This window comes from Trachypithecus francoisi, unplaced genomic scaffold, assembly GCF_009764315.1.
Source record: "Trachypithecus francoisi isolate TF-2019V2 unplaced genomic scaffold, Tfra_2.0 Lachesis_group0, whole genome shotgun sequence".
NCBI lineage: Eukaryota > Metazoa > Chordata > Mammalia > Primates > Cercopithecidae > Trachypithecus > Trachypithecus francoisi.
Window position 1 is genome coordinate 16,286,648 of NW_022681453.1, and position 15,770 is coordinate 16,302,417.

Consider the following 15,770-nt stretch of genomic DNA (forward strand, 5'->3'; position numbering starts at 1 on the left):
GGCCCAGCACTGTGGAATCACAGCCCAGATAGTGTTCTATAGGAGGATCTCTGCTCAAGGGCTGTGCTGTGCTCAGAGCCCCATCCTCCCATCACTCACCACCACTGCAGGGTCCCCAGGACGACCAGGCTCCCCCTGTGGAGAGAGGATAGGAGCAGGGACAGGTCAGGGAATCACCTTGGAGCCCCAAATCCCAGTGTCCTACCTGCCACACCCCTAGTACCAGACAGTACCACCCCCAGTCGAGGACCCACCTTCTCTCCTTGGCGGCCGGTAGGTCCTGGTGGCCCCTGAATGTAGAGAAAGTGGGAGTCCAGGAGGGGAAAGGAAAGGGGAGGGACACACAAAAGCCCCACTCATGGTCCCATCACAGTCACAGACTCACTTCAGGACCCTCTGCTCCAGGACGTCCAGCAACCCCTGGCAGCCCCTGGAGGAGAGGAAGGGAAGAGCTGTGCAGGTGGGTGGGGACGGGGGATATGGGCAGGGCTAGAGGCTGGGGTGAGGGCTGGAGAGGGGTCAGGGAAGATTGGGATTTAGGTTGGCAGGGGTCAGATTCGGCAGGAGGACAGAGACCAGGTCAGTGAAAGTCAAGGTCAGTTCAGCAGGGTCAGAGATTTAAAGCCAGGTCCCTGGGGCTGAGGGTTAGAGCCTGTATCAGCAGGGATAAGGGGTCATTGAGGAGGGGTGAGGAACAGGGGCAGCGGGGGTCAAGGGCAAGAAGCCAAAACCAGAAAGGGCACAGCCAGGTCAGCTGGTATGAGCATTGCAGCCAGTGGGCTCACCCGGGATCCTGCTGGGCCTGGGGGTCCACGTTCGCCCTGATGGAACAGAAGAGGTCAGAGCTGAGTTGGGCTAGATCCTCCAGGGCCCTTGGAGCCCCCCAGGTTGCACTTACCTTCTCTCCAGCCTCACCCAGGGGCCCTGGAAAGCCCCGGTCACCCTGAAGACAGAGGGTGAGAGAACGACAGAGAGAGAGAGGGTTGGTGGGGGGCTTGAATGTCAAACCCCAGACAAGGGGTCTCAAACTCCAACCATCCCCTCCAAAACCACAACCTCTGACCTGGAGGGAACTGTTATCTCCTGATCTTCCAGCCTCCCCTAACACCACGGGGAGCCTGGAGTAGCACCCCTCACACCTCAGTCCCCCAATTGGTACTCACTTTGGGGCCAATAGCTCCAGGAGATCCCCGTGGGCCCTGGAAGGGATGAATTTGGGGGTTCAGAGATTTGCGTTTGGGCATGAGGATGGAGCAGTGGTTGACGATTGAGGTGGGGGCTGGAGCTGTGCCCACCACATTCAGAACCCCTGGCCCCTCCACTCACCTGCTCACCCGGAGACCCAGGTTGTCCTGGGAGGCCTGGAGCTCCATCCTCAGAGTCACCCTGAAGGAGATACGCACGGGTGGGAAGACCAAAGGGAGGCCCTGCCCCTAGCACCCAGCCTCCCACCCCAGAACTGGGATATCATCAAGTCAGGCTTCCTACTTTTTCTCCTTTCTCTCCAGGGGGGCCAATGGGGCCTTGGGGTCCAGGGCTTCCGGGAAGACCCTAGGAGGAAGTGAGTAAAAATGTGAGCCAAGAACCATGAAGCCCAGCACCCAACCACTGCCCCAGGAGAGACCCACAGCCCTGAGCAGGGCCCCCAGCAGAGCCTCAAGGCCCACTCACCGGCAGCCCGGGCTCCCCAGGAGCAATGCCACCTTCACCTGATCCAGGGGGACCCTGGGAGAGAACAGCAGGTCATGGAATGAACAGGGGAATCAGACTCTAAGCCACCCCCAGCACAACCTGTCCCTCACTTACCCGCTCCCCACGATCACCTTTGTCACCCTAGAAAACAGATGATGACCCCATGACCCTGGGCCACACCTCACTCCCAAAGATACCAGGAGGGATGAGGGTCATGGGGTCCAATTGGATTACAAGGATCTTGGGAGAACTGAGGCATCATGGTGAGCATGGGGGTGATCAGAGGGTCACAAGAGCCAGAGGAACTGGTAGGGGTTATGTGGGTTCAAATGGGGTCACCAGGTCTCTGCATCACATGGCACTCATGAGGTTGTCACCTTCACGGATGTTCCAGGAAGCCCTGGGGGACCACGGGGTCCTGGGTCCCCCAGTGGTCCACGAGGTCCAGGGGGGCCCTGATGGAGGAGACAAAGTATAAGGTGCAACCCCACAGACCCTCCTCTCACCCCCTCGTGTCGGTACCCCCACTACCCATCACTCGCCACCACATACCCTGGACTTACCGATGGTCCAGGGTCCCCTTTCCGCCCAGGAAGCCCAGGTCCTTCGCCTCCAATGACTTGTCCGGGAGCCCCCTGTAGGGACAGAGAACAGTGGGCAGGATTCAGGATATGGGGGCCTTGAGTTGGAATAAGCCCCTAGACACGTCCAGCTATTCTTATTTGCGCCTTAGGCCCTGCACAGGGTCTGGCGTGGGGCAGTCCTGCTCCTCCCTGGGACATCCCGGCCGCCTCCCTTCCCCCTTCACCTACCGGCTCCCCCTTTGGGCCTCGAGGTCCTTGCTCTCCCTGAGGACCAAACAGAGCAGAGGGTGGTGCTTGGGCTCAGGCGGGTGTCAGCGTGGGCACTGACCTACCACCCCAGGCTCCCGCCCTGTGGAAGAGCCCTGGGAAGACACTTGGAAAGCAAAGGAGGGAGGGCGCCTTACCGGTTCCCCACGAGGGCCAGGCAACCCTGGAGAGCCCTGCAAATGGAGGCCAGAGGCAGAACAGTCGGAGCCGCCCACCCACTCAGGCAGCGCCCACCCTGACCCGCAGGGCAAGGCTTGCTCACCTTTAGGCCAGGGGCTCCAGGGGTCCCAGGAGTCCCGGGGCGGCCAGGGCTGCCTGGACGCCCATCTGCTCCAGGGAAGCCCTGAGGAGGTGAAGAGGTCAGGGCAGGAAGGGACCCTCCTCCAAGGCCCCTGGTTTGCTGGAGGGGCCTTACCCCATCAACAAAGGGTCCCCTACCTCACTGGCCCCCAGGAATTATTGGGGGTGGAACAGTGAGGCAGAGAAGTGGCCCCTCAGAGCTGCATGGAGTCCAATTCTAGGCACAAGGGCAGTGACAAGGCAGAGGGCTTCCCTGCCTCTGGGACTTAGAGCTGCTGCTCAGGCTCTGCAGAGGGGCTAGAAGCCCCACCGGCCCTTCTACTTCAGAGTGTCCCCTAAAGTCTCTGCGGTGGCTTATAACCTCCAGCTGGGCTTCTAGGAATTTCCGATGATTCGAACTCTGCTTATTCCTTCTCTCTTGTAAAAACCCTGGAAAGCTTTGAGGAGTGCCTCAGAGAAACCTCGATGGTCCCCACACTCACCCTTTCGCCCTTAGCAATGGCACTTCCAGGGGGCCCCTGGGGGCCAGGAGCACCAGTCCTGCCCTGAGAGAAGAGAGCAGGTTAGGTGGTGATAAGCCAGTCAGGGTGCAGGGACAGATGTGGGGGCACTCACCGGGAGGCCAGGGTCGCCAGGAGGCCCAACTTGTCCTCTCAGGCCCTAGGAAGGGTGATCAGTGAGACCTGTGCTGCCAACCTCCCCTGCCCCACTGACACCCAACCCATTCTCTATTCCCCATCCCGCAGGTGCACTCACCATTTCTCCAGGTTCCCCCTTCTGGCCCTGGGGAAAGACAAGTCAGATGTGGGTCAGAGTGGCTAGCCCCAGGTGCAGCTTCCACCCACCTCTCGTCGCAGGACTCTTACCTTTGGACAATATACTGGGCAGGGCTCTGGCCGGGGCTGTGGACATAGGGTCTCTTTGAGGTTGAACATTTCTACCAAGAACCCCCAGATCCCTTATTTTCTACCACCCAGTCCCTCAGAGGGCTCTTCCAAACCTGAGTAGTGAAGGATGCCTGACACAGGGCTGCGGCCAGACCACTGACTGCCTGGTCCAGGCTTGGCCCATCATCCACGGCGAAGAAGGTCTGGACAGAGTCCATGCCCGGCACCAAGCGACGCAGCTGCTCTGGGTCTGCTCCAGCCATTCCCAACATCACCACTTTAAGCCCTAAGGTGGGGTCCAGTGGCTGCTTGATAGCCCTGTCAGGGCCACCCCTATTCTCAGACCCCTTCCCCATCAGCCTACTCCTTACCAGCAGCCTGGGCCTCACGGATGGGGCTGAATATGTCACCTCTCAAGGGTTCATCCACTAGCAGAACCATCACCCCTGGCACGTGCTGGCGGCGTCCAGGAGCATCTGGTGCCAACACGTATCTATGAGCTGTGACCACGGCTGTGCCTGGAAGGAAGGACATGTCAGAACCCTGGGGCACCAAGCTCCCAGTGGATAGCCCCAAGAGTCCATGCCTGCTGCAGTCCTCACCCAGGTTGTTCCCACTTGGGTCCATGTAGGGCATGTCACGGATCCTTTGCAAGATAATGCCAAGGTCATAGGAGCCATTCAGGGGGAACAGTGGGGAGGGCCGGTGACTGTAAGACAGCAGGCCAACCTGGAGTGGAGGGAGACACAGAGCCTGAGGAGGATGATAGAGCAGGGATGAGGGTGCACAGAGCCTGGAGAAACACATTAGGGTGTGTGTGACCAAAGCCTGACTATCTATTAGGGAGTCAGCAGTGACGGCAGGATAGGAAGCCAGGCAGCAGGTGAGATCTGGAGCCTGTGGGAGAGCTGGGAGAATGACTGAACCTGTTGGGTGGTCAGGAGATGGTACCTGGCATGGAGCCTGGGTGGGGGGCCACAGGGAGAGGTAGGAATCTGGTTGCCCCAGGACCAAACCTGAACCGCCTGTGGCCCAAGAGGCCCAAGTGCCGACACCAGACGCTCCAGGACCCGCCTCGTAGCCTCCGCACGGTGAGCATTGTCTTGAGTGGCATGTGGTAGGAACACCACATCCGCCAGGCCACGGGGACACACTGCAGGAAGGGGAACAAGTTACTGAAGCGAGCAGCCCACCCAGACACACCTTTCTGCCCTTCCCACTATGCCCGCCATACCTGGCGTCTGTGTGACGGATGCCTCAGGACCCTGCACACCATCCAGGACAGGCGTCAGGGAGAATATGTAAGAGACGCCAGGCTCTAGCCCTGTCACCCGCTGGGAGCTTGAGATCCCTGGAAGTGTCTGCGGGGCCCCAGGCACTTATGTAGGAGAGAGAACTTGATTAAAAACCAGTCTCCACAGAGCCCCAACTGCCAGCCCACCCCAACCCTGGCCTCCCCCTCACCCTGGCCAGGGCCTCTGAGTGGCCACCAGGATAGGATGTAGCTGGATGCCCTGGACACTGGGGTCCAGGCCAAAGTCACCGAGTCGATCGAGGTGTCCACCACACGTAGTTCAGTGCTTGGAACACGAGGTGACTCTGAAGGAGGAATGAAAGATCGAGGATCAGGCCGGGCACGGTGGCTCAAGCCTGTAATCCCAGCACTTTGGGAGGCCGAGACGGGCGGATCACGAGGTCAGGAGATCGAGACCATCCTGGCTAATATGGTGAAACTCCGTCTCTACTAAAAAATACAAAAAAAAAAAACTAGCTGGGCGAGGCGGCGGGCGCCTGTAGTCCCAGCTACTCGGGAGGCTGAGGCAGGAGAATGGCGTAAACCTGGGAGGCAGAGCTTGCAGTGAGCTGAGATCCGGCGACTGCACTCCAGCCTGGGCGACAGAGCGAGACTCCGTCTCAAAAAAAAAAAAAAAGGATCGAGGATCAGAGGTTGAGTCCTGAGAACCCAGAGGGGAGAGAGATCTGAGATCCTGGGTCGGGTTTGTCTTATTGAAGCGTCATGAGAGGTCGTGCTGGGGTCACCCAGGGTCAGAGGGTGAGGGGTGGGGGTACAGGAGGAGTCACTCAGAGTCGGGGTGCAGGAAGCCAGGCTGGGTCATCAGTAGGGGAGGAGCACGCCAAGGTGAGGCAGGCTTACCAGTGCGCACTTTCGCGTCTGCAGAGGGCCCTTCTCCAGCCGGCCCTAGGACACTCAGCCTCACGCGGTACTGTGTGGCTGGCTCCAGTCCGTCCAGGTGATAGCTGTTGAGCTCGGGCCCCAGGACCCGGGACTGTTCTTGGCCACCTGGGGCAGGCGTGAGGGTGAGGGCCAAGAGCATGTGGGAGAGTGACACCTGGGGGCATTAAAGGGCCCGCCCACCTCACTGGCTCTGTTAACTGGGTCCACCCTCCTGACTGATCTTCTTCATCCTCACTGATTCTGCCCACTTTACGGACCCTGCCAGACTGACCCTCCATGAACTCATTGATCCCGCCCACTTCACTGACTGATCTTACCTACTGTTACTGATCTCGCAGACCCCCAATGACAGACCCCACTCACTGTCACTGTCCTCACCTACCTTGCGGCGTCTGCCACAGCCTTTCCCCCATTGGTTCCTAACCTCCTCCCAGGGACACCCCTCACCCTCTGGTTGCCAGCGCAGAAGGAAGCCCTGCACTCCGGGCACCGGCTCCCAGCGCAGCCTCAGCGAGTGCTCCCCGCGCTGCACCACGTGAAGCGTTCCCAGGGCTGGCGGAGCCTCAGGCGCTGGAGAGAAAGCTCAGGAATCAGGGAGGCTCTGCCCCAATGGCCCCTGTGCCAATCCCAGGCCCACCCTGGCACATGCACCCCACTCAGCCAGCCCCTCTGCCTATCCCGGGCTTCACCTTCCCTCCTCTCAGACCCCGCCCCCAAAGGCTCACTACCAGTCCTGGTCCTTTCTCCAATCTGGAGCACAAGCCCTGATCCCCAAACCATCCACACCACCCATCCCGAGGCTCTCCAGCTCATGCTCTGCCTACGCGTGGTGACGACAATGGAGACAGGTGTGCCCTCAAGGTCCCCGACAAGTGCAGTCACTCGCACTGAGTAGCTGACTCCACCTTCAAGACCCCGGATCTCTGCAGAGTCTGTGTTTCCTGGGAGTATCTGGTGTCTCATGGGGCCACCTGGCCAGGTGGGCATAGAGCAATGGTTAGGGGTGGGCAGTCTCAGCCAGGAAGGATGGGGTGGCATCAGGGAGCCATACCTTCACTCCGGCCCCAGGCCAGTCTGTAAGCTGTGGCCCCAGTGACCCCTACCCAGGTGATCCGCAGAACATCGCTGGAAGCATTGAGGATCTGCAGCCTTGACACACGGCCCACAGGCTCAGGGGCTGGGGACAGAGGCAAGGTAAGGGGGTCTGGCAGAGAACAGAGTGGTAGTGCAGGCATGGTTGACACGGGGGTAATCTGAAAGTCAGTGTGAGGTTAGTGTGGACAGGTCACCGTAGGCAGCCCTGAGAGGGAGGAGGTCACTGCCTTGGGGTGGGCAGTGTGGGGCCACCAGGAGGTTGGGTGGACACTTAATCAGTGCGGGGTGGGTCAGTGTGGACAGTACAGTCACTGAGCAGGGGCGTGGAGGCAGCTGGGCAATCAGGAATACACAGCAGGGCAGGGTAGCTAATTCGGTGTGGCTAGCAGCTGGTCAGGGTCCACTCACCAGTCCTGACAACCACAGAGGCAGGGGGCCCATCCACACCAGCCACATGGGCCCTTACATGCACCGTATACTCAGTATCTGGCTCCAGCCCATCCAGCTCAGCCACCGTGGCCTCCCCAGAAACCAACTGGGATTTCTCTGGGCCTAGGAGCAGGGATGGAGGCAACTCCAGGGCTAGTCAAACTCTGTCCCCCAGAGCCCCACCTGGATCCCCAATAAACCCCCAGCCCCCATTCCACTGTGACCCGCCCCCTCCCAAACCCCAGTCCCCACCGTGGGCTGAGTGCCAGGAAACCCTGTATCCTGTGGCGCCAGGAACCCTGGTCCAGGTAATGGTGACAGATGAGCTGCCGGCCTGAGTCACATGGACTGTCCTCACTGGGCCCAGTGGGTCTAGTGGGGAGAGGCAATGGGGAGTCTGCTGGAGCAGGCAGGAAGGAGTGGGGCTATCTGATACTGATAGGGGAAGGCGATGAGAGTCTAACAGAAGACAGGAATCTGATAGAGGAGATGGTGAATAGGTCCAGTGGAGAAGTGGGGAGATGGAGGTTTTAGGAAGCAGTGAGGGGGTCTGATGGAGGAGAAAGTGTAAATCTCAGAGGAGATTTGGGTCCAGCAAAAAAGGGGCGGGGGTCTGAGGGCTGAGGTGGTGGAAAGTTGAGGGCAAAGACTGTGGGAGTCTTAGGGGAGAAGCGGGGGAATCTGAAGATGGGAAGGGCTTAAGAGGAGACAGCTGAAACTGAAGGGGAAGCAGAGTCTCTGAGGGAGGAGGGAGTAGGAATCTGAAGGGGGAGGCAGGAGTTCTGGGGAGTAGCAAGGGTCTGCAAGGGAAGGCATGGGGGTCTGAAAGAGCAATGGAGGCAGAGAGTCAAGGGACGGGGGCAGGCCCTGACCTGTTCGAGCCACGATGACCGCAGCGGGGCCCTCTTCTCTTCCTTTCAGTACAGACACAGCCACCTGGTAGGTGGTTCCAGGCTGCAGCCCTGTGATGTCTGTGACAGTAGAGTCTGGGGGCAGTGTCTGGCTGGACTCTGGACCTGAGGTCAGAGGGAAATGCTGGCATGGCTCCTGCCTGTCCCCTCCAGCCCCCATACCCTCATTGGTCCCTTCAGCAGTCCCCCCACACACCCCACACTGACCACTGCCTGTGCTCCAGCTAATCCGAAATCCACTGGCTCCAGGGACGGGTCCCCAGGCCACCCTCACTCTTGTAGCATCTGACACCACAACCCGCAGCCCTGGAACAGCAAGTGGGGTTTCCGGCTCTAGGGGTTAAACACAGACGTCAGAGGTCAGAACCAGGACCAGAGTGAGGCAGACAGCTGTCCTCCCACAGGCTTCCTGTAGTGCTCACCCCGGCGGACAGTGAGGACACTGGCACTGCCCTCACGGGGACCCACTCGAGCAGACACCCGCACAGTGTAGCTAAGCCCAGCCTGAATGTCATCCAAGTCGAACGCTGTCTGACTCCCGGGAAGCACCAGGATCCGCTCAACCCCTAAGAGAGAAGTCAGCATAGGTGGGCAGGGGTCAGAAAGAGACAGGGACATGGGACGATGGCAGTGATGGACAGGGACACAGAGCGAGAAGGGCCATAGAGGTGGGGATGTGGGGTGGTGGGGACCAGAGAGATGGGATATGGCTGAAAAAAGTGAATGCAAGACAAGGACATAGGATGAAAGGGGCCAGTGATGATCAGGGACACTGGAGGACAGGGGTCTGTGGGATGCTGGTATGTAGGATGACAGGAGCCAGTGGACTGCAGTGAGAACTGATGAGCTGTTGACAGACACTGATGTGGGATGGCAGAAGTCGGTGCTGGATGGGGACATGCAATGAGAGGTTGGTGTACAGTGGTCACCACTAGGGTCACAGAAAGGCAGGTGATTGAGTTTGTGGCTATGCAGAGTCACAAGCCATGGACAGGGGTGTGGGGCAGGGAGAAGATTGGCTGAGGCAGGGTAGGGGCAGACACACCCTGTGACACTTCAGGGCTCAATGCCATCCTGGGAAGCAGACGGATAAGGAGACAGGGAGGAGACTATAGGGACCCAGGTGTGAAAGGAGAGGGCTGGGCCGGGCGCGGTGGCTCAAGCCTGTAATCCTAGCACTTTGGGAGGCCGAGACGGGCAGATCTCGAGGTCAGGAGATCGAGACCATCCTGGCTAACACAGTGAAACCCCGTCTCTACTAAAAAATACGAAAAACTAGCTGGGCGAGGTGGCGGGCGCCTGTAGTCCCAGCTACTCGGGAGGCTGAGGCAGGAGAATGGCGTGAACCCGGGAGGCGGAGCTTGTAGTGAGCTGAGATCCGGCCACTGCACTCCAGCCTGGGCGACAGAGTGAGACTCCGTCTCAAAAAAAAAAAAAAAAAAAAAAAAAAGGAGAGGGCTGGAGGTACACTCAGACCCCTCAGGCTGGAACTTCAGTGTGTGTGGTGGGGGTGCTGGTTGCATCCACCTTACCCTGGGTGCTGCGCACAATGATGCGGTACTGGGTGGCACTGGGGACTGGGCTCCAGGACACTCGCACCCGCTGCCCGGGCAGCTCGGTGGCTTGCAGGTCCATCACAGGGCCCACGGGCAGCTCTGGTCCTGTTGGAGAGCACAGCATAGAGGCAGCCTGGGGCTCCGACACCTCCCCCACTCACTGGCCCAGCCCACAGAGCCCTCACCAGTGGGAACCACGGTTGCAGGGGTGGCCACCTCGCGGCCCTCCAGCAGAGTGTAGAGTGTGAGGCGGTACTCTGTGCCCGGCTGCAGCCCATCCAACTGGTAGCGGGTCACATCAGAGGGCAGCACCACCTTCTGTGGTGGCTCCAAGCCTGCAAGATGACAGGGTCAGGCCAGCTGAGGCCATGCCCTGACCCTTGCCTATCCATCCCTTCCCCCACACTGACCAGTCTCACGCCGCCATTCCAAGCGGTAGCCACGGGCCTCAGGCACCAAGTTCCAGGAAAGGAAGATGGATGTGGGGCCCAGGATGACCGGGCGCAGGGTCTGCTCAACAGAAGCGTCTGCCCAGGGCACATGGGATGTCAGTTGCCTCCGGTCCTTGCCCTGCCTGCCCATCCCAGCCTGACGAAAGTGCCCAGCCTTCTTACCAGTGCGAGCCGTCAGGGAAGCGGTGGGCCCCACACTGTGGCCAAACAGGGTGCTCATGGTCACTTCATAGTCCGTGCCAGGCTCCAAGTCACGCAGCAACACTGAACCTTGCCCAGGGCCCAGCTCCTGCTGCTGTGTGGGCCCACCTGCATGGGGGGCACCAAGAGGCCAGTGGGCCTTGCAGACACAGGACTCTACAGTTTTGTCTGAGGTGCAGGGACTCCCCTCAGTCCACATCTCTCACTCACCACTGAGGACCCGCCATGTCACACGGTAGCCAGTGGCACCTGACACACTCCGCCAGGCCACCAGGAGGCTGTGGGCTGTGGTATTCTGGATGGTCAGTTCCGGCCCCTCCAGGGCAGCTGGGGGAGAGTCCCACCAGGGATTCATGGAGTCAGGAGTGGGAGGGGGTAGTGGGGTGGGGAGTTAGGTGAATGGGGTCAGAGGCTGGCAGAATTGCTCACTGGTCCGAGCTGTCCCGCTCACCGCCTCCCCGATGCTGTTGGCGTAGAGGGCAACCACAGTCACTTGGTACTCAGTCAGTGGCCGGAGACCCTGCAGCCACACGCTGGTCTCACCAGCTGGGATGTTCACCTGCCCAGGGCCAGAGGTCACTTTATCTTGCCCAGCCAAGTCCCCAGCCACCACCTGTCACTCCTGACATCCTACCTCCTGCCGCTCGCTCGGCAGTGGCTGTCCCAGCCCCGTCAGAGGAGTATACTGGACCTTGTAGCCAGTCACAGGGCCACTGGCTGCTGTCCACTGTACTCTCAAGGATTGGCTGCTTGGCTCAGACAGCACTAGGTCTCGTGGAGCAGAGGTTGAGTCATCCGCTGGGAATGGGGGATCAGGGGATCAGGCAGGAGGATTGGGGTGGGCATGCATGGTGCAGAGTTGGGGTTAGGGTCAGGAACACATAGGATGGAATCAGCACTCCCAAGTGGGGGTTGGGGTCCAGGGTCTAGGTCGGGGCACACTCTGTAGGCAGGAACTCACAAGGCCGGGTCACAGGCACGCCACCAGCAGTTGTGCACACTCTCCGGGAAACGAGGGGCAGTAGTGTCCTCAAGATGCTGAAGTCATTGACGAAGAAGAAGAAGTCACTGGTGGGCTGTGAGGCAACTCGCTTCAGCTCCTCAGGGTCGGCATTCTTGATCCCTGAAGTAACAACCAGTCAGGACTCAGTCACCCACATGCTCTCTGACCGCTCCCACTCCCCAGCTGACCTGTCATCCCTGCTCAGTCCTTACCCACAGTAAACAGATTGACTCCCTGCCCCTTCAGCTTTTGGGCAGCTGTGTCCACCAGGTCCTGGGATTTCCCATCTGTGATCAGGATGCAGACCTGGGACAGGTGCAGGGGTCAAATCATGGCTCCCCTGAACACTTCATTTGGGGTTATCTTGGGAGGCATGGAAGGGGTAAGGATCACCTTGGGGACACCAGGTCGGGCCAGCTGGGGCAGGAAGACACGGTCAGCCACATGGAGAATTGCAGCCCCTGTGCGAGTGTTGCCCCCTTTATAGCTGAGCTCACGGATGGCGCGGATCACATCACCCCCAGAGCCAAGTGCATCCAGGCTGAACTCTGTCCTGTTGGAGGGTAGGGGTGGCAACAGGCTAGGACTCAGGATCTCTTCTGGCCCTGGCCTTGAGGAGGCCTCTAGGGTGAGGGTTATGGGTATCAGGTTCTCTTGAGAGGTCCCTTCATTCTGTGATTCTCCACATCCACTTTCCTCTGGAACCCCCAGGTTAACAAACTCCCCAGGGGCTCCTTTGTGCACCATCTGCAGCTGGGCCTGGGCAGGCCTGAAGGAGCCCTTAGGGGCTCACAGTCTGTGGGAAACAAGATGCTGCTTAATTAAATAATTGCAGGAGGAGGGGTCCAGATGTAGGAAAGTGGATGCTGGCCAGATGGAGCGCCTCTGGTGAACGGCTGCAGGGGTTAAGAGGCTAGAACATGAAGAGTCCAAAAGGCATGGGGGCCCCCTCCTGGGCTCCCCATCTCCAGCTCAGAAAACACAGCCTGTCTTGCACCTTCCTGTCTTGCAATAGCCTGGAGGTGCTTCAGGGCATGAAGGTTCTACCTAGGGAATCCTTATCTCTGTCTCCAGAGGAGGTCCTGGCTACGGGGTCTCTAGGTTCCCCAAAACTTGTTTCCGGAAAGACCTGGTCTGAGGTTTCCCGGGTCTCCTCCCTCCCTGGGGAAGGGGTCTTGGGGGGATCCCGTGGTCCCCAGCCCTCAGGGCCACTACTCACCGTGGGTCATCACTGTACTGCACTGTGGCAAAGCGCACACCCTGTGCACTGGCTGCTCCAGAGAAAGGCAGCACCAGCCCTTCGAGAAAGCTGCGGACCTCGCGGAAATTGCTGCGGCCAATGGATGAGGAGCCATCCAGTAAGAATACAATATCAGCGGCGTAAAGGCGCGTGCAGGTCACTGGGGCGGGCAGAAGAGATCAGGGCCTCTTCTGGGAGGCCAACCACCCGCCTCCCCGCACGGTGGCCTCGCTGGGACTTGGGATGGTGGGGAGAGTAGGCCTCATCTTATGCAAACCAGGGCCCAGTCGGCCTGAGCCTGGGGGCCTTAGAGGGAGTCGAACTGGGTGGGTCCCAGAGCAGACTCCCGCGGGGGGTTGGGGTGTGCGGGGGAGGGAGAGTCGCCAGCACGGGTGTGGACTTGGGACTGAGGTCAGCCTCTAGGGGCCGGCGCGGATTGACATAAGGCAGGGGACCCTGCGTGCACACAGGGAGCCAGAATTTGAGTCGGAACAGGATAGGAGGCAGTTTAGGGAACCCAGCACCGACCGCGGAGGGTTCGGGGAGTCCCAGAATTAGGAGGAATCCTCGGGGAGTCGCGGAGTTGGCTGGGTTGTGGGCTGGGGGTGTCGGGAATGAAGGCCGAGTGGAGCGGAGGGTGACACGGTACAGTGCCCCAGGCCAGGTCCTCCCTTGCGGTGCCCCGGGCCGGGTCTTCCTTTGCGGTGCCCACCTCTCTCCCTGTGCTGGGCTCGCACTCGGGGCGCCGCTGCCAGGATCCCGGCGCAGAGCGCGGCCACCAGAAGCCGCAGCCTCATCCTAGTCGGTAGAAGCAGTCAGCTAGGACCCCCGCCTCTGCCCCTTGCTCCCTTGCGGCCTTGGCGGGTCCGAGCCCAGCGCCCCTCCAGCCCGAGTCCTGGTCTTGCCTGCGCGTCCGCCCGCTCCCGCCGCCGCCGCTGCAGTCCCGCGGGCAGAGCAGAGAAAAGTCCCTGATCTCGGGGGGCGGAGCGGCAGGCGGGGACCCAGGCACCCGCCCTCACCCACATCCCTGAGAGGTCGCCGCCCCCACCACCCCTCCCCCAGACAAACGATATGACGCACTTAACTATAAACCCACCGACCCCCCTTGGCTTCTGGGAATTTCCCAGAAGGTTCTCCATGGACAGATGCTGAGGGAGTACCCCTAACTCCATCTAAGGTCACAGGTCTTGGCTGCTTTAGGTCAATCACAGTGACCAGGCTGAGGAGTGGACAGGTTCCTGCAGAGCCACAAGGCAGCAGCGCCGTGGCGGGTGGGGGCTGCAGCTGAGGATGACTCACCCCCAATCCGGTGGGGGTGCCCAGACAAGCCCTCAGGCCATGGGTCCCGCCGGCCACTCCTGTGATTCAGCCATCTGTCTGGTGGGCCTCCTGGGCCCCACCCCAATCTCCTTGACAGGAGAGAAGCCCTGGCAAATGAGTGACTCTGGGCCTGTCTTAGGGAAACCAAGGTCCCCTTGGCCTAGATCCAAGTAACTCACCCTGTCTTTGTAGGGGATAAGCCAGAAGGAGGAGAGAACCTGTGTCATGCTTATGCATATGTCCCAGTGTCCCACACCCTCTACCATGTCCCAGGCAGATGCAATCCAGCTGTGCCTGCAGGGAGGGGGCCGCCCATCTGTGGAGAGCGGGACCACCCACAGTGACAGCTCATCTCTCAGGAATCCAGCCCTCCATGCCCCAGGCCGGGTCCCCCTACCTACATGTCCTCACCCATAGGCATCCCGTCCTTCCATCTACTTTTCTTGCAGGTCCCTGCCACCCATCTCCCCCACCAGGCCGAGGTCTCCTTGGGCCCCTTCCTCCTTTCCTCATTGCCCTCATGGTACCTGTAGCTTCTGGCTTCATAACTGCCCACTACCTTACTCCTCTCCCCTTACCCAGGCTGACTTCCCACCCTCCCCCAGCTTGGCTTCTGAGGCTGTGGACAGTCCCCCAACACACCAGGCCAGGGCCACTGTCCCAAGGTGGTGGGACTTTGTATATGCGTATCTCTTCATTAGATGGGTGACACTAACGCAGAGAGGCACCCCAAGAAGGGCAGGCCCCCACCTGGGTCCTGCTCCCCCATTTTTTCCTGCTAATCCTGAATAACTCTGGGCAGCCCAGAAAGCACATCTAGCCGGGCGCAGTGGCTCAAGCCTGTAATCCCAGCACTTTGGGAGGCCGAGACGGGCGGATCACGAGGTCAGGAGATCGAGACCATCCTGGCTAACACGGCGAAACCCCGTCTCTACTAAAAATACAAAAAATTAGCCGGGCGAGGTGGCGGGCGCCTGTGGTCCCAGCTACTCAGGAGGCTGAGGCGGGAGAATGGCTTGAACCCGGGAGGCGGAGGTTGCAGTGAGCTGAGATCCGGCCACTGCACTCCAGCCTGGGCGACAGAGCGAGACTCCGTCTCAAAAAAAAAAAAAAAAAAAAGAAAGCACATCTATACTCACCAAGGCTGCTGGGCCCCTTCTAATATGCCCAGCCCCACAGCCTGAGGACTCTGGTGTGGCCAGAGCTGGAGGCAGTGAAGACCATCCATGCTGCCTGCTTTCCTATTGCCCAAGGAAGGCTGGGGCTATTCCTTATTACTGACCCCCGAAACTATCCTGGGGCACAGTGCTGTGACCCCATGGGGCCTAGAACCTTATTCCAAGGTCAGGGTCTCCTCAACCATGTCCCAGGACCCCCCATCCCTGCAAGGTGTGCTCCAGGTGAGGGCTGCAGAGAACCACATATGTTCTCATCACACAAGCAGCCCCTTCCCCCTAAGACTGTCACCTCCTCCTGCACAGCCAGGGTGGGCGAGAGCAGGCCAGTGGCACAGACAGTACAGTACAGACATATGTGCACACGTGGGCCAGCCTTAGGGGAGACAGGAGGCCCAGCTAGGAGGGTGGGTGCTCAGGCAAACCTCATCAGAATTGAGGTGCCCCCAAAAGAAAGGACA

At 59.9% G+C, this 15,770-nt stretch overlaps 1 protein-coding gene across 1 annotated transcript in view; it reads right to left on the bottom strand.

The window, feature by feature from the left end:
• COL7A1 (collagen type VII alpha 1 chain) overlaps positions 1 to 13,751 on the bottom strand; it is a 33,477-nt gene extending 19,726 nt beyond the window's left edge. The window contains 46 exon segments of the mRNA XM_033206376.1: positions 100 to 135; positions 255 to 290; positions 386 to 430; positions 786 to 821; positions 899 to 943; positions 1,164 to 1,199; positions 1,327 to 1,386; positions 1,489 to 1,551; positions 1,672 to 1,725; positions 1,807 to 1,833; positions 2,070 to 2,147; positions 2,256 to 2,327; positions 2,505 to 2,540; positions 2,681 to 2,716; positions 2,806 to 2,886; positions 3,326 to 3,388; positions 3,459 to 3,503; positions 3,600 to 3,626; positions 3,710 to 3,745; positions 3,844 to 4,016; positions 4,102 to 4,248; positions 4,333 to 4,459; positions 4,747 to 4,883; positions 4,965 to 5,108; positions 5,195 to 5,329; positions 5,886 to 6,032; positions 6,375 to 6,497; positions 6,752 to 6,898; positions 6,979 to 7,104; positions 7,431 to 7,574; positions 7,704 to 7,823; positions 8,324 to 8,467; positions 8,570 to 8,695; positions 8,785 to 8,928; positions 9,895 to 10,023; positions 10,104 to 10,253; positions 10,329 to 10,445; positions 10,533 to 10,679; positions 10,782 to 10,898; positions 11,001 to 11,130; positions 11,206 to 11,369; positions 11,533 to 11,694; positions 11,787 to 11,880; positions 11,968 to 12,127; positions 12,794 to 12,974; positions 13,527 to 13,751. Of these exon segments, the coding sequence (XP_033062267.1) occupies positions 100 to 135; positions 255 to 290; positions 386 to 430; positions 786 to 821; positions 899 to 943; positions 1,164 to 1,199; positions 1,327 to 1,386; positions 1,489 to 1,551; positions 1,672 to 1,725; positions 1,807 to 1,833; positions 2,070 to 2,147; positions 2,256 to 2,327; positions 2,505 to 2,540; positions 2,681 to 2,716; positions 2,806 to 2,886; positions 3,326 to 3,388; positions 3,459 to 3,503; positions 3,600 to 3,626; positions 3,710 to 3,745; positions 3,844 to 4,016; positions 4,102 to 4,248; positions 4,333 to 4,459; positions 4,747 to 4,883; positions 4,965 to 5,108; positions 5,195 to 5,329; positions 5,886 to 6,032; positions 6,375 to 6,497; positions 6,752 to 6,898; positions 6,979 to 7,104; positions 7,431 to 7,574; positions 7,704 to 7,823; positions 8,324 to 8,467; positions 8,570 to 8,695; positions 8,785 to 8,928; positions 9,895 to 10,023; positions 10,104 to 10,253; positions 10,329 to 10,445; positions 10,533 to 10,679; positions 10,782 to 10,898; positions 11,001 to 11,130; positions 11,206 to 11,369; positions 11,533 to 11,694; positions 11,787 to 11,880; positions 11,968 to 12,127; positions 12,794 to 12,974; positions 13,527 to 13,611 (4,632 nt within the window). The 5' untranslated portion in view covers positions 13,612 to 13,751.
• Positions 13,752 to 15,770: the final 2,019 nt, after the last annotated feature.